This window comes from Petromyzon marinus, chromosome 75 (genome assembly GCF_048934315.1).
Source record: "Petromyzon marinus isolate PM22_M1 ecotype Great Lakes invasive population chromosome 75, UKy_Petmar_22M1.pri1.0, whole genome shotgun sequence".
Taxonomy (NCBI): Eukaryota; Metazoa; Chordata; class Hyperoartia; order Petromyzontiformes; family Petromyzontidae; genus Petromyzon; species Petromyzon marinus.
The window spans coordinates 1,281,435-1,303,196 of record NC_133741.1 but is presented as its reverse complement, the minus strand read 5'-3'; the positions used below and the strand labels follow the sequence as shown (position 1 = coordinate 1,303,196).

Sequence of the window (21,762 nt, the reverse complement as noted above, 5' to 3'; positions counted from 1 at the left end):
GAAACCGCTGGCGAGGTCATCCACTTGAGGACTGCCATTGGATGAAAACTCGCATGGGTGGGAGCCTGGGGTAACGGTGCCTGGATGCGCTACTAGGCTAGTCCCGTGTGGTGTGCATGTGGTGAATGTAGTGTGTGTATGTGTGGTGTGAGTGTGGTGAGTGTGTGTACGTGTGGTGTGAGTGTGGTGTTCGTGCATGTAGTGTGTGTGTGTGTGCTGCGTGTGGTCAGTGTGGTGAGTGTAGTCTGCGAGTGTAGTGTGTGTGGGGAGTGTGGTGAGTGTAGTGTGTGTGCGTGTTGTGTGTGTGGGGAGTGTGGTGAGTGTAGTGTGTGTGCGTGTGGTGTGTGTGTGGGGAGTGTGGTGAGTGTAGTGTGTGTGTGTGTGGTGCGTGTGGTGAGTGCAGTGTCCAGTCCATTTCTGGTGTCTGCTCTTCAGTCTTCTGCCACAGCCTGTTCCATGGTGGTGAGTGTTGTCAGTGTGGTGAGTGAGTGTGGTGTGTATCTGTGTGTGTAGGATGTGTGTGGTATCATGCGGGGGTGGGTGGTGGGTGCATGGTGCTGCTTGTGGTGGTGGTTGGCACCGACTCCACCACTACCACCACCCCTTACTGTGTGGTGGGTCGGCCACCACACAGCAGCATGCGGCGGAGAAACGAGCGGAATGAGCGGAGCGCCCTGCCCACACACACCAGGCCCCCTCGCTTCCTCTTCTCCTGCTCCTGCTGCACCTCCTCCATCTTCTCCTCGTCCTCCTTGTTGTCCTCCTTCTGTGCCTTGTCCTCCCCCTCCTCCTCCTTGTCGTTATTCTTCTTCTTGTGCTCCTCCTTGTCGTCATCCTCCTTGTCGTCATCCTTCTCCTTGTCATCGTCCTCCTCCTTGTCATCCTCCTTGTCATCCTCCTTGTCATCCTCCTTGTCATTGTCCTTGTCCTCCTCCTTGTCGTCATCCTTCTTGTCTTTGTCCTCCTCGTCCTCCTTGTCATCCTCCTTGTCGTTATGCTTCTCCTTCTCGTCATCATCTTCGTCGTCCTCCTCGTCATCCTTCTCGTCCTCAGACTCTTCCTTATCTGTCTCCATCTTCTCCTCATCCCCTGTCTTCTTCTCCACCTCCGTCGCCACCACCTCCTTCTTCACCACCTCCTCCATATCCTCCGCCCTATCTCCCGAGTTCTGGGCGAGCGGTGAGGATGTTGATGATGATGATGGGGGCTGCTCCGGCTCCGCACTGTGGAGAGAGATGCAGCACCACAGCAGTGCTCCAGCATACCGCGACTACAGCCAGAGGTCCAAATTTTGATTTAAAGCTTTCGTGACTGCAGGGATTCATATTCTTGGTTCTTTCGGTAAAGTCACGTAGAAGGGAAACAATAAAAGAATAAAAATATAAAACAATACAATTCTCACGACGTTTCGACTGCAACACAAGCAATCATCATCAGGTGTGAAAACCACAGCAAGAACATTTGAAAAAAGTTGCGGTTTTTTAACGTTAGCACCACGGAGAGCGATTTGACAGTTTGTTCAGATGGACGAGTCCATCTATGTTCGGAAAAGAGGAGGCGGGAGACGAAAATAATGGATGTGGTCTGAAAGCCACCTTAAGCGTGATCCAATCAATTAAGACCCGAAATGGTTGATCAAATCCTTCCAATGATTGCTAAGCCAGAATCCATCTTCTCGGTTGAAATTGTCTCTGTGTTTGTATATGTGGATAGCCTCATGAACGAATCTCTCATGGTAGCCAGATGGCTTGCAAAGAACCTCTGTCTCGGAGAAGTCAATGTCATGTGAGCCTACTGAATTATAACAGGGATCTGCTACGGCCGAGGTGTTGGTCCTACCGTGTTTCAGGTCTGCTTTGTGTTCATGAATGCGGTCCAAGACATGTCGTTTGGTTTCTCCAATGTAACTACTACCACAGAGGCAACTTCGTTTGTAGACCCCAGGGTACTGTATGTCCGGAATCACATCTTTTTACAGACGGAACCAGATCACGGATTTTATGTAATGTGTTGAATCGGACCTGGATCTTGTGTTTATTCAAGATTTTGGAGATCTTTTTTGTGATCCCTGCAATGTAGGGTAAAGTTATGGTTTTGAAAGGCTCCTCAAGAGGGTCCTTCTTCATGGTTGGAGTGATAGCTTTACGGATTGTGTAGTCGGAATAACCATTAGCCTTAAGAGCTTGGTGTACGTGCTTGAGTTCACTGGCTATGTGTTCCTGGTCGGATATGCATTGGGCTCTATGGTGCAGAGTCTTGATGAGGGAATTCTTCTAGGATGGATGGTGGTGGGAATCCGGTTTCAGGTAAGCATCCGTATGGGTATCTTTCGAAGAATTTTTCTAGAGCAGGCCGGCCATGTGGCCAGATGACAAAAGTGTCATCCACATACCTCTTCCATAAGGTTGGGTGCAGAGTGGCAGTCTGGTTGGCGTCAGTCTCAAATTTCTCCATGAAAATGTTGGCTACAACCGGAGATAGGGGGGAGCCCATTGGGGTGCCCTCAGTTTGCTTGTAGAAAGTTCCATTCCAAGTGAAGTATGTATTGGTTAAGCAGTGTGTCACCAGGGGGGGTACCTCAGTGTTTAGTCGTTGATGAACCAAGTCTTCAATGATTGCGATGGTGTCAGGTACAGGAACTTTGGTGAATAAGGAAACTACATCCAAACTGACAAGCAGGTCGTCTGGGGACAGGGAAATACCCTTGATTGTTGATACCGCAGAGGTGGTTTTTCCAGTGAAAGGCCGCAGGATTTCAGACAGAAAACGAGCCAGTTTGTAGGTGGGGGAGTTGATAGTAGAGACGATGGGACGAAGTAGTGTATCTACTTTATGTATTTTTGGTAAGCCGTATGATCTTGGTCGCCTGGCAGCAGAAGGTTTCAACAAGAACTGTTTGGTTTGATCAATTAATGCGGTTGAATCAGAAATGATTTTGTTGGTTTTTATGATGAGGCTGTTGGTGGGATCTCTTTGTATTTTTTGTATAGCTGCCATCGTTGAGTAATTCTTGAATTTTGTTGTTATATTATATATTTTATATTATATTTTATCCATGATGACAGTGGCATTGCCCTTGTCGGCTGAGAGGATGACAATGTCATCCCTCTTTTTTAATTTATATAATTCAAAACGCTCATCTTTACTGAGGTTGCTAGCTGGCATCTTAGCGTTTTTGAGGGTTGCAGTGATTTCAGATATTGCTATGTCTGCAGCGATGTGACCCAGGCCCTTGAGAGCCACGTCTACTTGGGCAATGATATCATTAACTGGTATGTGTTTAGGTGTGACTGCAAAAGCTGTCAATCCAACCATGAAGAAGGACCCTCTTGAGGAGCCTTTCAAAACCATCACTTTACCCTACATTGCGGGGATCACAAAAAAGATCTCCAAAATCTTGAATAAACACAAGATCCAGGTCCGATTCAACACATTACATAAAATCCGTGATCTGGTTCCGTCTGTAAAAAGATGTGATTCCGGACATACAGTACCCTGGCGTCTACAAACTAAGTTGCCTCTGTGGTAGTAGTTACATTGGAGAAACCAAACGACATGTCTCGGACCGCATTCGTGAACACAAAGCAGACCTGAAACACGGTAGGACCAACACCTCGGCCGTGGTAGATCCCTGTTAGAATTCAGTAGGCTCACATGACATTGACTTCTCCAAGACAGAGGTTCTTTGCAAGCCATCTGGCTACCATGAGAGATTCGTTCATGAGGCTATCCACATATACAAACACAGAGACAATTTCAACCGAGAAGATGGATTCTGGCTTAGCAATCATTGGAAGGATTTGATAAACTATTTCGGGTCTTGATTGATCACGCTTAAGGTGGCTTTCAGACCGCATCCATTATTTTCGTCTCCCCCCTCCTCTTCTCTGAACATAGATTGACTCGTCCATCTGAACAAACTGTCAAATCGCTCTCCGTGGTGCTAACGTTAAAAAACCGCCACTGTTTTCAAATTTTCTTGCTGTGGTTTTCACACCTGATGATGATTGCTTGTGTTGCAGTCGAAACGTCGTGAGAATTGTATTGTTTTAGCCAGAGGTCCCATTCGCACCCCCACCACCCGCCATTGCCCGTGGGTGGACTAACTGACTGACTGACTCTAAAACTAAACAATTTTTTGTTTATTTTACCAGGTAAGGCCCCACTGAGCTATGTGGCTATCTTTCAGCGAAGCGACCTGGCCATCACAAGTGAAAGCGGCTCAACGAGTGGCTGATATTATCAGCATTGTCACGTGCGAATTCATCATAGCAGCCAAATCCTCTAAATGCATGTTCCTACAGACTCTGAGACCCATAGAAACCCATACTTAAAGAGATCCATACAGACCCACAGAGACCCGTACTCACAGAAGTCCATATATACCCATGGATACTCATACTCACAGAGACCTATAGAGATCCAGAGACTCATATGGAACAATACAGACCCACAGCAACCCAGAGAGACCCATACTGAAAATAAACTTTTTGTATTTCACCAGGTAAGGCCCCACTTAACTATGTCGCTCTTTTTCAGAGAATTTACCTGCCTATCACAGGTGATATCAGCTCAGTTAAATGGCTGATATCATCATCGTCCGGTGGGAATTCATAGCGGCAGCCAAATCCTCGAAAAGCACGTTTCAGTAGACTCGCAGAGACTTGTACAGACCCATACTCAGATACTCATTCAGATCCACAGAGCCCCATACAGACCCCCAGAGACTCATACTCACAGATACGCATACAGACCCACAGAGACCCATACTCGCAGAGACCCCTCCAGACCCACAGAGACCCATACAGACCCACAGAGACCCATACAGACCCACTGAGACCCATACAGACCCACAGAGACCCATACAGACCCACAGAGATCCATACTCACAAAGACCCATACAGACCCACAGAGACCCATACTTGCAGAGACCCATACAGACCCACAGAGACCCATACTCATAGAGACCGATAACGACTCCCAGAGACCCATACTAATAGAGACCTATAGAGATCCAGAGAATCATACAGAACTAAGGGACTCACAGAGACTCACAGCAACCCACAGAGACCCGTACTAAAACTAAGCTTTTTATTTCACCAGGTAATGCCCCGCTGAGCTATGTAGATATTCTTCACAAGCGACCCGCCTATCAAAAGTGATAGCAGCCCAACGAAGTGGCTTATATCATCATCATCATCGTCTGGATATTCATAGTGACAGCCAAATACTCTAAACCGTGATGTCGATTCTAAATGTGGACAAAATTCGACGCAACCAACATGGAAAGAGAGAGCAAGAGACACGGATTCCAAATATACAGCAGCATGCATTGTCAAGAGTTGGGATCGAACCCACGACCCCTGCATGCCAGGCGAGATAGTCAACATCTCCATGCCACACAGCAGAGAGAGAGGCTTACCGTGGGTCGGCAGCTCCAGAGCCAGGAGTGGCGGTGGTGGTGGTGGTAGCGGTGTTGATAATTGTGGCACTGGTGGTTGTGGCGCTGGTGGTGGTGGTGGCGATCCTTTTGGTGGTGGCGGTGGTGGCGCTGTCAGCGATGGCACTGGCGGTGGTGGCGCTGGCAGTGGTGGTGGTGGCGGTGCTGGTGGCGGTGGTGGTGGTGGCGTTGGCGCTGCTGGCGGTGATGGCGGTGGTGGCGGCAGTGTTGGTGGTGGCGCTGGGGATCCTAGTGGTGGTGGTGCTGGTGGCGGTGGTGTTGGTGGTGTTGGTGGTGTTGGTGGTGGTGGTGGTGGCGCTAGTTGTGGTGGTCGCGGCCGCGGTCTGCAGCCAGCTGTGACGCAGCGCCTGTTCGGGCGTCATGCGGATCTTGGGATCCCATCTGTTGAGAGATGCAGGGAGGGGGAGGGATCGCGGGAAGGGGCATGGGGGTGGAGGGGGTAGGGATCAAGGAGGGGGAAGGACAGACGCGTGGTAACGTTCATTATACGTTTGTTCTATGTGTGTCTCTATGGGTCTTTTTGGATCCGTATGCGTCTCTGTGAGTATTGGTCTCTGTGGGTCTCTATAGGCGTGGGTGGGGGGTAATTATTGGGGGGTGGAGGGGGTGGGAGGGAGTGGTGGTTAGGTGGATGAGAGGGGGTGGGTAGATGTGGGTGGGGATGGTGGGGTGGGAAGGTGTTGGTGGGTGTGGTTCTTATTTGATTTGATTGATTTGGTTGATTTGGTAATAGCTGCTCATTCAGAGGAGGAGTTGGAGACGCTGCTGCTGAGACTGGAGCATGCCACTAAGAGATGGGGCCTTACCATCAGCCCCACCAAAACTAAGCACCTGCCTGGGTATTTTGTACCATCGGACACTCCACCCCCACAACTCCCAGTCGGTGATGGGGCAGTTGTGGAGAGAGTGGAGAGTTTCCCATACCTGGGCAGTGTGCTTATGACCGGCTCCAGCTTAACAGCAGAGATCTCACTCCGAATCAGTCGAGCAGCAATATATTTTCATTGGTTGCGTAACGCTGTGTGGAAGCTACCTGGTCTGTCGCTCCGCACTAAGCTTCAGGTCTTCTCGGCCACGGTCATTCCCTCCCTTCTCTACGCTTGCAAAACGTGGACCCACCTAATGGAACATCTTCGCCAGTTAGAAACATTTAGGCTAGCCTGCCTATGATCCATCGTGGGTTTAACCAGGCTGGATTGTGTGAGGAGCTCACAAATCCTTGAAAGATCTGGGCAAGGTCTCATCGGTGAGCTCCTCCGGCAGGCAAGGCTGCGTTGGCTGGGTCATGTAGCCCGCATGCCCAGCCACCGCATGCCGAAACAGTTTTTGTTCGGCTGGATCGAGGGGGCTAAACGGGGGCGGCACGGGCTAGAGAAGAGATGGAGTGATGTGGTACAGGAGGACGTGGAGCTGAGTGGACTTGCCGATGACTGGTACCAGCGGTGTCAAGATCGGCCTCTGTGGAGGAGGCTCGTGAAGGATGCTACTGGGCAGTTGGAGGCAGTCGCCCTCCAACAACAACGGAGGGCGGAGGAGCAACGCTCACAATAACGAGCGGAGCGCCGGGTGGCTAAAGCACAGCAGCTTGGCACAGTAGGAGGCACAGGTGGTGCATCAGCCAGTCATCTCAGTCATCTTAGTCAGTCGACCCGTGGCACTTGGGTCTGCCCCGTGACCTTCTGCCCGCGGGCGTTCAACGCTTCACGTGGCCTCAAGGTGCACATGGCCTGGCACAAGCGTCGTGGTGACGTCACCGCCACTTAGTGGCGAATCGCGGTTGTTGTTGGTTCTTACCGCAGGCAGCAGCTGATGAAGTTTATCAGCTGTTGGCTGTGTCCCCAGAGTATGCGTTCCAGGGGGTACCTTCTCGGTATCCGTCGCTTTTCTGGGCTGTACGGTTTGCCCCGACGGTCTGCAGGTGGCACAGAGAAAGAGATAGACAGAGAGAGACACAGAGTCACCAACCACCATGTCGCCCACTGACCTGTCTACCCACCCACCTACCTATGAACCCACTCGCTCACCTATCCACCAACCCATTCGCTCACCTACCTACCAACCCACTCATGTACCCAGCAAACCACTCACCTCCCCACTAACCCACCCAGCTACCGACCTACCCACCCACCCACTCACCTACCCACCCACTCCCCCACCACTCCCCCACCCACCCTGCCACCCCCTCTGCCACCCACTCCACCACCCACTCACCCACCCATCCACCGACCTAATTACCGATCTACCCACCCATCCACGTACCTACTCACCCACCGAGCTACTCATCCCTTCACACACCAAACCACTCACCCACCTATCCACTCACTCACCTACTCATCCACCCACTCCCCACTCAGCCACCCGCTCCCCCACTCACCCACCCATGTTCAGACCCAACCACCTATTCACCCACTTACCCACCGACTCATTCACCCACCCGCCTACCGACTCACCCACTCATCTAGCCACACACCCACTCACCAAACCCACCTACCGACCTACTCACCCACCTACCCACGCACTCACTCACTCACCTGCCTACAGACCCACTCACGCACCCATCCACCCATCCACCTTCCGACACACCCACTCACTCACCTAACCACTAACTCAAACACCCATTCACCCATATATCCACGCACTCTCCAACCTACGGACCCACTCAACCACTCACCCATCGACCATACCTACTCACCTACCCACCCACTCACCAAACCTATGGTTCTTGATGACCACAGGGGGTTACTGAGTGGCCCAAACAACAACAGCACCAGTGCCACCCCGTGAAACTGAATCCGGGCGCCACGGTGGCTAGCAGATGTTGACTACCTCGCATAGTATGGAGGAGGTTGTTGGTTCAATCCCAACCCTGACGATGCTTGCTATATATTTTAAGTTTGCATCTCTCTCTCTCCCCTTGGTGATCGCGTGGATTTTTCTCCAGGTCCTCCGGTTTATTCCCCTCCACATTTAGAATCATCATACGTTTAAGTGTATTTGGCTGCTGCTATGAATGCCCACGTAACGATATCAGCCACTTCTGTCGAGCTATTATCATTTGGTGATAGCTATGTCACTTCTGAAAAAAGAGCTGCATAGCTCAGGGGGGCATCAAACGTTTCAAAATTAAAATAGTTTAGTGTTAGTGTAGTGAATCACTTCTGAGACACTAATAAGTAGGAGGCAACATACATTTATTCTACACTTTTAGAAACTGTTCACACACGGGATAACTACAAACAGGTCAGAGCAGCCGGCACGCTGTTTGAACCACGACGCCAGAGACGAAGACTTAGCACGTTGGGTTCCATTCCACCAACAGACAGCCCATATCCAGCCTCGGTACTTCCCTTTTATGTCCTCCGGCGTGGCCTGGCTCCGCCCCCGGCTCCGCCCCCTTCTGGAACCTACCAGAAGGTTCTGAGCCACCTTCCATGTGTCCCCTGCCTGGCTCCGCCCTTGGCTACGCCCCCTTCTGGAACCCACCAGAAGGTTCTGGGCTATACCCCACGTGTCCCCTCGGTCAACTTTGCCCCACATCCCTTACCCAGGCCTATCAAGTGCTCCGCCAGCCGGCCGGGGTGCTACGTCCGCATATGCCCCTCTCTGCCAGCAGCCAGCGCCACGCACCCTAGTGACCCACTCCGTGGCATTCCATGCTCGGCTGGCAAGTCGGCTGTTACGCCCATATTTCCTCTCTGTCAGTAACCAGCGCTACGCGCCGTAGTGACCCATTCTATGTAACTACAATAGTATTGGCCTGTGGGTTTCTGTGGGTGTCTATGGTTCTATATGCGTCTCTGTCTCTATAGTTTTCTTTGAGTATGGCTCTATATTAGTATGGGTTTCTGGTTCTGTATAAGTCTGTAGAACTGTGCATTTAAGAGTATTTGGCTGCCACTATAAATTACCATGCCATGATGATTATGATATCAGCCACTTCGCTGAGCTGCTATCACTTGTGATGGCCAGGTCGCTTCTGAAAAAAAAAGCTATGTATCTCAGTCGGCGCCTTATCCCTGGTAAATACAAAAAGGTTATAGTTTTAGCTCGCTCCCGCCCACCGCCAACCCTTCAACTCACCAAAGTATTGATTTCTGTAGGGGGCTCCATCCACCAAGCATCTTGGGGGCTTCCCGAGAATCTGCAGACACGGGGTTTACAGACAGAGACAAAAGGGTCACAACAGTCTTAGCCTCGACAGAGCCCTGTTTTTAGTAGCGAGTTAGCAGCAGGACTGCCTAGCAATGCTGGCACTGTGGCACACACATAGACTATCTGAGTGCGTGTGTGTTGAGTGTCGTGGTTAGAGCGCTGCACTATCAACCTGGCGACCCAGATTCCATTCCCGCTCACAGCTAACACCAATGACGATTTATGAACCGGTCCTGGGCCTCCCCTAGGTAGACTCAGCCTCAAATGAGTACCTGGTGCGATGTGTAAACATTGTCAATGGGGAGACAAAGGCGGCCGGGCGAGGTGTTGACCACCCATCTCCTCGTGTGCTGTGCCTGCTCTTATAGGTTCTCGCTAAAAGCACTCGCCCCAACAGTCTGTTATAGGCTATACGGGGAATCATCGGCTTTAGCTTGTGTACACACAGTGTGAAAAGACAACGATCTTTGACCCCGTATGCACAAAGTCAAAGAGCCCCATATCGCTTTGTATGTGTGTATATTGAGCTTCTTTCGGACCATACGTAGCCAACCATGCTAATTGGAGGTGTGGGGGAAGGACAATGAACTAAACACAAAAAGCGGTTTAGTTAACAGATTTTTTTGGGGGGCAAGTGCTTTTAGCAGAGAGAGATCAGACCGGACCAGACTGGACCGGACTGCCCCGGACCGCCCCGGACAGCCTGCTCCGTTACCTCGATGCAGCAGGGGAGGTGGTCCTCGTTGCTCAGCGACGAGAAGAGCTCCCTGCCGGTAACCAACTCGGCCACGGTGCAACCCAGGGCCCACATGTCGATGGCATAGGTGACAAGGTAGCCCAGCAGCAGCTCCGGGGCCACGTAGAACCGTGTCCTACCCACGTGTGGGGCTGCAGCAATAACAACAACTATAAATATATATACGTACATGTGTGTCATCATATGTCTGTGGCTGGGTAGCAGTGGTGTAGGGGTTAGCACTACGCTACGCTACGAACTCTGGCGGAGACTCGAGTTGGATTCCCCTTCATGGCCAGTTACGGTTGTCTGAACCGATCCTGTGCCTCCCCGAGGTCGACTCAGCCTCAGATGAATACCTGGTGTGGTGTGTAAACATCGCCACTGGGGAGATGAAGTTGGCCGGACATGTTGCTGGCTACTCATCAAATCGTGTGTCGTGTCAGCTTTCATAGGTGCTACTTGCTAACAGCACTTTGTCCTACAGTCTGTTAAAGCTATACACTCATCTGTCAGTCATCTTAGTCAGTTAACCGCATGGCACCTGCTGGGTCTGTCCTGTGGCCTCCTGCCAGCATTGCGTTCAACACTAAATTTTGCCTGAAGGTGCACATAGCCTGACACAGGCGCCGTGGTGACGTCACCGCCACTTAGTAGCAAATGGTGGTTGGTTTTTTCACCGTGTGTGTGGGGAGAGGTGGCTGCAGCGGTTTGCACACTGCATTACGAACCCGGTGACTCGAGTTTGATTTCTGCTCATAGCCGACATCAACACTGGTGACGATTATCTGAACCGGTCCTGGGCCTCCGATAGGTCGAATGAGCCTCAAATGAGTACCTGGCTGCGGCGTGTGTAGTAAATATCGACACTAGGAAGACAAAGGGTGCTGGACACCCACCCCTCGTGTGTAGTGCCGGCCTTCATAGCTGCTACTCGCTAAAACCGCATGCCTCTACAGTCTGCTTAGGCTACACAGGGGATCTTTGTCTTTGTGGAACTCAAAGAGCTTTGATCAACATCATCAGCACACAGTCACATGCACACACATATACTCACATATAGATATACCCAGACACAGACACTCACACACAGACACCCACATACACATACAGAGTCAGAGACAAAAAACAAAGACACGCCACTCACGTTGACTGTACATGAAGAAGCTGCACCCAAAGTCTGTGACCCTCACGGTGCCAGCCACAGTGTCTTTGACCAGAACGTTGTCCTGTACGAAAAGGAGAAGCAGGAAGGGGATTGACACTCGAGAGGTTATGGGGATAGCATTCAGCTAGCAGTGGATCGATGACGCACCGCCACAATACATGTATACACACGGGCAGTCCTTGAGGTACGAAACGGGCTATGTTCCTGAGATCCATTCGTAAAGTTGGATTTGTTCGTACGTCAGAACTCGCCAATTAATTGTACGTACAGTCAGTCATAAGATGTGTTGCGGTTCCACTAATGAAGTCATAAATTAGATGAAATGTTGTACATGATGCATCAAACGAACGTCAAATCCTTGAACCACCCCTCCGGCCAGTAGCAGTGCAAAAATAAATTGGTGTTATTTTCACTTACATTTAGTCGGAATGGTTTCACTGTTGTGGGTCACGTGGGATGCTGAGACTTTTTACATCTTTGTGGAGGATCGCTCCGCCGAACAAAATAGTTCCGTGGTTCAGTTCGCAAGTCATGAGTCAGACGTCTTACGGCGGTCCGTTCATTTATTGCGGATGTTCGTGAGTGTGGACGTTTGTTAGTGCGGACGTGCATGAATGCGAATGTTCATATCTCGGGGACTGCCTGTACTAAACAGGGGAATCAGATGGAGAGAGCGCATCGACCCTGCGATCCCTGTGACTGGGATTTCTCTGCGCTACGAGTCCTCAACAGCGAATCGACTCTCCACACTGCGGTTTCGCTCGTACCAGATCATCTTCACCAGAGGTGTATCGTGACCCCTGCCTCCGCTACCACCACCTCCTCATTCCAGATTAGCGACTCGACCTCCGCACCCAAGTCACGCGCGCGAGCCTTAGCGCCGCGTGCGTACCCACTCACCGGCTTGATGTCCGCGTGGACGATGCCCCTCGACTTGACGTGGGACAGGAAGAGGAGAATGCCACAGGTGTACGTCTTCACCATGTCCATGTCGATGTGCTGTTCGCCCGCTTCCTTAATCACCTGATGGAGGTTCGCCCTGTGAGGGGAAAGGCAGCAACGACAGCAACAATGGCGCAGCGTCAGTGCCGTCCTCCTGCGGCGCTGCGTCGATTCTGATAACGACAATCTCATGGTGGTTAGGAGATGTTCACTACCCTGTCTGGTATACAGGAGAATCATGGGTTTGATTCTGATCCTGACCCTGATGCCCGCTGTATATTTTGAGTTTGCCTCTCTCTCCCCGTGGTGATCACGTGGATTTTTCTCCGGGTCTTCTGGTTTGTCCATTTACCATATTTCGAATCGATGTCGCGTTTTTCGAGTATTTGGCTGCTGTTATCAATTCCCACGCAATGATAAGCCACTTGGCCGAGCTATCATTTGTGATACCCAGGTCGCTTCTGAAAATTAGCTATACGTATAGAGAATCGTGTGCCTTACCTGGTAATAAAAAAATATACACTTTTAATATATTTTGAGTTTCGGTTAGAATCTACAATACGCCACACAGAAAGGAGCCCGACTTTTTTAATCGAACCCAGGCACTTCCCCTGAGAGGCTCGAGCGTGGCCACCGCGTCTGCAGGTGTGCGCGTGTGTGCGTGTGTGTGTGTGTGTACGTGCATGCGTGTGTGTGTGTGTGCGTGCGTGTGTGCGTCCACCGTTGAGCGGTGGACGCAGCAGCTAGCACTGCTACGAACCTGGCAGAGACCCGAGTTCAATTCCCGCTCACCACCACCACCGCCAGTCATAGCGAATTATCTGAACAACCTGTCTCAGGCCTCCCCCCAGGACAACTCAAATTAGAGGCCGTGGTATGTGTAGTGAACGTCGCCACTGGGGGGAGAGACAAAGGCGGCTGAGCCCGCTTGGTGCTGGCTACCCACCCCCCCCCCCCCCATCGTGTGTCACAATGCTGACCTACATAGGCAGTGCTGCCACTTGCTACAAACAGCAGTTGCCCCTACAGTCTGTTACAGGTTACACGGGGGTAATGGGTGGGAGGGGGGCTCCACGATATCATGACACGTGGGTGGCGCTGGGCATCAAAAGTATCCAAGCTATGGGGGGGGTGGGTGGCATAGGGAGGGGTGGAGAGACACGCATACACGTGGTGGTGGTGTGCGTACTTCAACAGCTCCAGGACAATGCAGCTGTGCCCACGGAAGTGGAAAGTGGACAGGACTCTGATCACGCCATGGTCCACATCGCTGCGCTCGCTCTGGAGCTCCCGGGATATCCGCAGCTCCCTGCTTTGCGACTTCTCGTCCATGGGGCTTTGTGAGTGGCGATCGCACGCAGAAAGGGATAGGGTGGAAGTCCACAAAATACAATGACGGCAATGTCAATGTGGGTGCTCCTCGCTGAAGTGATTGCCTCCCTCCCCTTACCCGAGAGAAACAAATCTGTTTAGGAAATGAATCAATAATTCAACATTCCACAGAATACAATTGCTTACACCAGTTCCAAAATCGTGCACGCACGAGCTCGACTCTCATTGGCCGGTCATCATCCTCGCAGTGGCAGCAGTGGCAGCGGCTTTTGGCTGCTCGCCGCGGTGCTTTCAGATGCTACTGTATATCCACTGCACAATACACTGCACTATACACTACTCTACACTGCTATACCCTACACTATTTTAAACTAAACTACACTATACACTACTTTACACTACTACACGGTACACTACATTTAACATGACTATACACGATACTATATGATACACTACACAATACGCTACACGATACACTGCTATGCATAATTATACTATACACTACACTATACACTACACTATATACTCCTATACACTACACTATACATTACACTTTTGGCTGAATGTCGGACAAATAGGGTCACCGCATCATCATTGCATGGCGCTTTCAAATGTGGTGCTTCAAAGACCGTCTGGAACGCTCTTTCCCTGCCGACATTAGGAAGCCACTGGGAGCTGTGCACTCTTAAATCATCATCTAGATTGACAAACTCATGTTTTTGAACTGCTTCTTAAGTGTATTTTGTTTTTCTTTCTCCTGCACCTCCAATTAGCACGGTTGGCTACGTACGATGCCAAAGAAGTTCAACGTATGTACGTACAAACTACTATACACTGTACATTACACAACCATACACCACCACGATGCAATACACTATACACTACACCACTTTACACGACACTATACACTACACCATAGATTGGCCAGGAGCTACTCCAGGGGGAGCAGCATAGACTGGCGTAGGCTGAGGTAGGCTGACGTTAGGGCTCCCAATCGGATTTGAAGGTGGAGATCCGTTCAAATCTGATTGGTCATGGAGGAAAACTAAATGTAAATGAGGGGGGCCATGGCGGGTGCTGGTTGTGAAACACAGCCACGCTCAGACCGCGGACCTTTAAGCTGTGTGCGAGCAAGCAAGGTGTCCTGACAAAGAAATTAGCATAAAAAATATCATTTGATTGGCCGATTTTAGAAAAGAGGTGGTGTACGTGCCGGTGGACTTGCCGTTTGGCGCGGGGGCGGGGGGGGAGTTTACCTATTGATGGTGTGAAAAGAGAATTTATAAGAGCATCGAAAGTTTGGGGTACCACTACTTGAAAAATATACTGTACTATTGAAATTAGTTTAATGTTTAGTTCGATTTAGAACATCTTTCCAATGGTTGCTTAATTTGAAACCATCTTCTCGGTTGAAATTGTGTCTGTGTTTGTAGATCTGAATTGCCTCGTGAACAAATCTCTGATAAAAACCCGTGGGTTTGCAAAGAACCTTGGTATCGGAGAAACTTATATCGTGATCACCCACAGCGTTGTAACAGTGATCAGCCACGGCAGAAGAAGTCCACCGGCACGTACACCACCTCTTTTCTAAAATCGGCCAATGAAATGCTATTTGTTATGCTAATTTCTTTGTCAGGACACCTTGTTTGCTCGCACACAGCTTAAAGGTCCGCGGTCTGAGCGTGGCTGTGCTTCACTCCAGTGCTGTCCTCGAGACAGCCTGATCCCTTCACCTGATGAAGGCCGCTTGTGTTGTGGCCGAAACGTCGTGATTTTTGTTGTTTTATTTTTTTTACCTACGTGACTTTACCGAATAGAACCAAAGAGTATGGATCCTTGCAGTCACGAAAGCTTTAAATCTAGAATTGGGTGCTGGTTGGTTGGGCATGACAATTTGGGAGACTCTATGAACTGCTTAAATTATAAACTATTGTAAGTATCAGCTATATAAACTATAAACTGCAAAAGATTTTAAATTATAAACTATTCAACACTTTTTTATTTTACCAGGTAAGGCCCACTACTCTGTGTAGCCCTTTTTCAGAAGCGATCTGGCCATCATAAATGATAGCGCAACGAAGTGGCTTATCATCACGTGGACATTTATAGTGTCAGCCAAACACTCTAAATGCGTGACGTCGATTCTAAATGTCTCTCTCCCCGTGGTCGTCACGTGGATTTTTCTCCGGGTCCTCCAGTTTTTCCCTCCACATTTAGAATCAACTTCAGAGTAATTTGGCTGCTCCTGCTACTGCTATATATTTCCATGTGATGATGATAATGATGATGGTGATATCAGGCACTTTGTTGGGCTATCATTTTTGATGATCACAGGTCGCTTCTGAAAAAGAACTACAAAGCTCGGTGGGGCCTTACCTGGTAAAATAAAAAATATATATTTAGTTTTAGTGTGGGTTGCTGTGGGTTTCTGTGGGTCCCTATGGTTCTCTGCGAGTCTCTCGATCTCAAAAGGTCTCTGGCTCTGTATGGTTCTATATGAATCTCTGGATCTCCGAAGGTCTCTGTGAGTTTGTGGTTCAATATGAGTCTCTGGATCTCTATAGGTCTTTGTGGACGTCTATGGTTCTATAGGAGTCTCACGTACTTGGAAGGCGACGCCAGTATCTTGACGGCCACCAGGTTGTTGGTCTTGTGGTCGAGGCACTTTACCACCAGGCCCTGACCTCCCTCTCCGATCATATTTAGCACCTGATAGCGGAAGTTGAGGTGCTCGTGCTGGACCTGCAGCGGTCACGGAGGGAGGTCACACGCAAAGGTCATGCGGAGGTCACATGGAGATCATGTGGACATCAGCACCAGCTCCATCGTCAACAAACATGCCCCCCACCCCGTTGATCCAGTGCTCGCTTGGACAGAGCTGTCACGCATGGGATCAGTCACTTACACGTAATCTATTAACAGCAGCAGTGCTGGGTACAGCAACCCCGCATCTGCAAACGTGATCTGTAATAGGAATAGGTTTTACCCTTTTAACTGGCACAAAAATTGACACCTTTATTCAAGGCATCATGTTTGCAATAACCACAACACAAGCAGTCAAAATGCAAACAAAAAAGACAACTCTGATAATAATATGCACTGTCCTTGAATTTGATTGGTCCACACCCGAGACAGCTTTTCTTAGAGCCTAGTCTCCATTGGTGTTGGACCAGAAGACGCCAAAAGGCGTCTTCTGGTTTTCTGGTCTTCTGGTCCAACACCAATGGAGACTAGGCTCTAAGAAAAGCTGTCTCGGGTGTGGACCAATCAAATTCAAGGACAGTGCATATTATTATCAGAGTTGTCTTTTTTGTTTGCATTTTGACTGCTTGTGTTGTGGTTATTGCAAACATGATGCCTTGAATAAAGGTGTCAATTTTTGTGCCAGTTAAAAGGGTAAAACCTATTCCTATATCTTGTTTCTGGCAAAGGAGGTCTCATAGTGATCTGTAATGTTGATCCTTACCCGTGATATTATCGATGGTTCAATTGTTGATGTGCAATTTAATTGTGGGACTACTCCTGTGTTGTTTTTGTCTTGGTGTAGCCGGGGACTGTTTTTGTTGCTGCTTTGCTCCAAGCCTGCAATTGGTTGTTGGTACTTGGGGTGCAACAACAGGATGCCGCAAACTCCACTACTACTACATTGCCGGGGCCCTGTGACCCCACCTTGCCCACCCCCCTCACCCAAGCCCTTGGTGTTTGGAAGCGAGTGTCATCATCGACGTTGTCGTCATCATCATCCTCATCGTCGTCAACATCATCACTGTCATTGTCATCATTGTCATGATCATCATCATGTCCTCAGCTATAGATGATAGATATATGCAGCAGCAGCATTAGCGGTAGTAATCTCCTTTGTGTAAGAGCGAAGGCCTCACCGGCACGTAGTGTCCCTCATCGTTGTCGTAACCGCCATTGGAAAATCCCCCGGGTCTGTCGCCGCTATCCAGGGAGAAGTACCAAACCTCCCGCATGGCGGCAAGCTCCTTACGCTCGCGCCGGCTCAGATGAGGCCCGAATAGGTTCAGGATTGCTGCCAGACGTGAGAATGAATAAACAACAACAAACAGACAACATGATACAAGGACTCCTCTACTTATGAAGGAGTTAGGTTCCAGAGGTCTGGTCGTAAGTCGATCTGTCTGTAAGTCCTACTTTACTCCTGTCGATTCCAAACATGTTGTATGGTGTGTACACTAAACATGGGGAATGGCTTTACAAGTTGTATAATCTCCTGCAAATGTAGAAGCAACTGGTTCTTCATGCTCTGCAGATGTAGATGCAACTGGTTCTTCATGCATAATAGGTTTTTGGGTTAGATCGCTTAAATATATAAATGTGTCGTTAAAACCCTCCACCACCCGACACAGCCAACTACTTAGGGTTGTCACGTAAAAAGAACATGTCAATTCGTCACTAGTACAGCACACCGGTGTTTTGGAGAGCCGAGCCACAACAATTACAAACTGAGTACAACGTTTCGCCAGTGATTACAACTAGTTAGTGCTGTACTAGTGACGAATTGCCATGTTCTGTTTACGTGGCAACCCTTACTAGTTGGCTGTTTTTGGGTGGTGGCGGGTTTTAACGACACATTTATATATTTATGCGATCTAACCCAAAAACCTCTATAATGGATGATATTGGTCTCGAAAGTCTACGTGTTAAAGTGGTTCTTCATGCACTGCAGATGCAGATGCCACTGGTTCTTCATTTACTGCAGATGTAAATGCTACTGGTTCTTTATGTTCTACAGATGTAGATGCCTCTGGTTCTTCATGTTCTGTACATGTAGATGTTACTGGTTATTCATATTCTGCAGATGTAGATGGCACTTGTTATTGATGTTCTGCAGATGCAGATGCCACTGGTTCTTCATGTTCTGTAGATGTAGATGCCAGTGGTTCTTCATGTTCTGCACATGTAGATGCAATCACCGCCATCCATTGCGCAGCAGTTGAACTTAAGACTCTCGATTCGAACAGGCAAATTGACTTATGGTTAATGTATTCATTTAGATTACAACGGATATCTATTAACACACCAGTTATTCAGTCTCCAACACACCAGTTAGTGCTGAACAAGTAACTACTTGACCATGTTTGTGTTTACGTAACAAACTTTCACGAGCTGGTTGTGTGATGCGTGGTGGTGGTGGTGGGTTTAACGACCCAAGAGTGATACTTACACGATCTAACACAACAAAAACCTCATGAATAATATTGGTCGCGACAGCCCAACTACCCCGTGTCAAACGGAACAACTAAAACTCTGGTCCGTTCTGCTCGTTCAAGGTTCATGTGCAATTGAATTGCGGGGACTGCTGTGTGGTGTTGTTGTCTTGTTTGTGGCCTCGGACTGTTATCGTTGTATCCCGAAGCAGAATATTGATTGTTTGGACACAGCAACCGCGTCTGCAAGCCGTGATCTGTAACTTTGGTCCTTACCCATACGTGTATGTATGTGTGTGTTGAACGTCTTTGGCACCATCAGTAGCCAACCGTGCTAAGCTGCTAGTGTCTCTGTGGGTTTCTATGGGTCTCTGGGTATCTGAGATTCTCTGTGGTTGTGTATAAGTTGAACTTCTTTGGCACTGTACATAGCCAACCGTGCTAATCTATCAGTGTCTCTGTGAATCCCTGTGGGTCTCTATTTGTCTGGGTGTCTGTGAGTGTGTGTTTGTACTATGTTGAACACTTTTGTGCTATACAAAGCCAACTGTGCAAATCAGAGGTGCGGGAGGAAGGGTAACAAAATTCAACACGCCATAAAGCAGTTCCTAAAAAAATACGATCTCAATGTAATATTGCGATGTAGTGTATAGTATTTTATAATACTAGGGGTTGTTCAGGGGCACCTGCGGCGCTCCTCACAACGGGAGGATCTTGTCAATGATCTCAAGGCAGCTGGGACCATAGTCACCAAGAAAACAATTGGTAACACACTACGCCATGAAGGACTGAAATCTTGCAGCGCCCGCAAGGTCCCCCCTGCTCAAGAAAGCACATATACATGCCCGTCTGAAGTTTGCCAATGAACATCTGAATGATTCAGAGGACAACTGGGTGAAAGTGTTGCGGTCAGATGAGACCAAAATGGAGCTCTTTGGCATCAACTCAACTCGCCGTGGTTGGAGGAGGAGGAATGCTGCCTATGACCCCAAGAACATCATCCCCACCGTCAAACATGGAGGGGGAAACATTATGCTTTGGGGGTGTTTTTCTGCTAAGGGGACAGGATAACTTCACCGCATCAAAGGGACGATGGACGGGGCCATGTACCGTCAAATCTTGGGTGAGAACCTCCTTCCTTCAGCCAGGGCATTGAAAATGGGTCGTGGATCGGTATTCCAGCATGACAATGACCCAAAACACACGGCCAAGGCAACAAAGGAGTGGCTCAAGAAGAAGCACATTAAGGTCCTGGAGTGGCCTAGCCAGTCTCCAGACCTTATTCCCATAGCAAATCTGTGGAGAGAGCTGAAGGTTCGAGTTCCCAAACGTCAGCCTCGAAACCTTAATGACTTGGAGAAGATCTGGAAAGAGGAGTGGGACAAAATCCCTCCTGAGATGTGTGCAAACCTGGTGGCCAACTACAAGAAACGTCTGACCTCTGTGATTGCCAACAAGGGTTTTGCCACCAAGTACTAATTCTTGTTTTGCAAAGGGGTCAAATACTTATTTACCGCATTATAATGCAAATCAATTCATAACATTTTTGACATGCGTTTTTCTGGATTTTGTTGTTGTTATTCTGTCGCTCACTGTTCAAATAAACCTATCATTAAAATTATAGACTGATCATTTCTTTGTCAGTGGGCAAACGTACAAAATCAGCAGGGGATTAAATACTTTTTTCCCTCACTGTACATAGCCAACCACGCTAATAGAAGGTGTGGACGAAGGACAAACAAACTAAAGATGAAGCAATTATAATGAGATAAGTTATCAATTTACCATATTGGTGTAGTGTATATTAGTGTAGTGTGTAGCAGTGTAGTGTATGTATGTTGAACTTATTTTTCAGCGCACATAGTGAATTGCACTAATCAAAAGGTGCGGGGAAGGGGCGGGGGGCAACAAACTAAACACAACAACAAACACAGAAGCCAGTTTTATGATTGCCGCTGTTCTCACCTTGGGGCGATTGGCTGCGGATGGAGGCCGTGCCAGCCGAGGACAGCGCGCTCCACGTGGTGCCAGACATGGCATGGCTCACCGCATCTCCAGCTGGGGTCGTCTACATACACACGCACATAGACACACATATGAAGATATACTTATATTAGAGGAAGTCCCCACGAGAGGGTGACGTCATAAAGGACAAAGGGGAGAGCAGTTGGGGCAATAGAGGGAGGAGACTCCCCGGAAAGGGGTGACGTCAGCAGAAGAGGCGGGGGATCGGGCCACTTTCTCAGCGGGAAAGGAGTTAAGAGAATGCGAATTAAGGAACATTGTGCTCACCCGATCCCGGACTGGTCTACTCTTTACACATACATAGACACCTACATACACATATACATAAACACATCACTCGATCTCTTCTACAGCCCATGCCGCACCCATTTAGGCTCCTCTATCTGGCTGAAGAACAGCTGTTTAGGCATGCGATGGCTGGGCATGCAGTCTACATGACCCAGCCAACACAGCCTTGATTGCCGGAGGAGCTCACCGATGGGACTTTGTCCAGATCTTTCAAGTATTTGTGAGCTCATCGCACAATCCAGCCTGGTTAAACCCTGTTTTAATCCAGGATGGGTTGTCGGCTGCCCAGCCTAAATGTTTCTAACTGGTGATGTTCCATTAAAGTGGTCCACGTTTCGCAAGCATAGATAAGGGAGGGCATGACCGTGGCCGAGAAGACCCAAAGCTTTGTGTGGAGCGACAGACCAGTTAGCTTCTACACAGCCTTATCCAGCTGATGAAAAGATAATGCTGCTCGGCGAATTCGGAGTGAGACCTCTGCTGT

The 21,762-nt window shown here is 49.1% G+C and overlaps 1 protein-coding gene across 1 annotated transcript; it reads right to left on the bottom strand.

The window, feature by feature from the left end:
* Nucleotides 1-431: 431 nt before the first annotated feature.
* Nucleotides 432-12,780, bottom strand: LOC142907187 (uncharacterized). The gene is made up of 7 exons (XM_076056440.1): nucleotides 12,418-12,780; nucleotides 11,497-11,578; nucleotides 10,329-10,501; nucleotides 9,542-9,602; nucleotides 7,256-7,373; nucleotides 773-1,223; nucleotides 432-449 (listed from the first exon to the last, which is right to left on the bottom strand). Exons 1-7 carry the CDS (start codon nucleotides 12,697-12,699, stop codon nucleotides 432-434), a joined length of 1,185 nt encoding a protein of 394 aa, XP_075912555.1. The 5' UTR covers nucleotides 12,700-12,780.
* Nucleotides 12,781-21,762: the final 8,982 nt, after the last annotated feature.

Coding starts and splice junctions, on each gene's coding strand:
- LOC142907187 (XM_076056440.1), bottom strand. CDS start 12,699: ATGATTCTCCTGTATACCAGACAGGGTAGTGAACATCTCCTAACCACC. Junction 7,374..9,541: donor CTACAGAAATCAATACTTTG/GTGAGTTGAAGG, acceptor TGCCACCTGCAG/ACCGTCGGGGCAAACCGTAC. Junction 1,224..7,255: donor TTCATCAGCTGCTGCCTGCG/GTAAGAACCAAC, acceptor CTCTCTCCACAG/TGCGGAGCCGGAGCAGCCCC.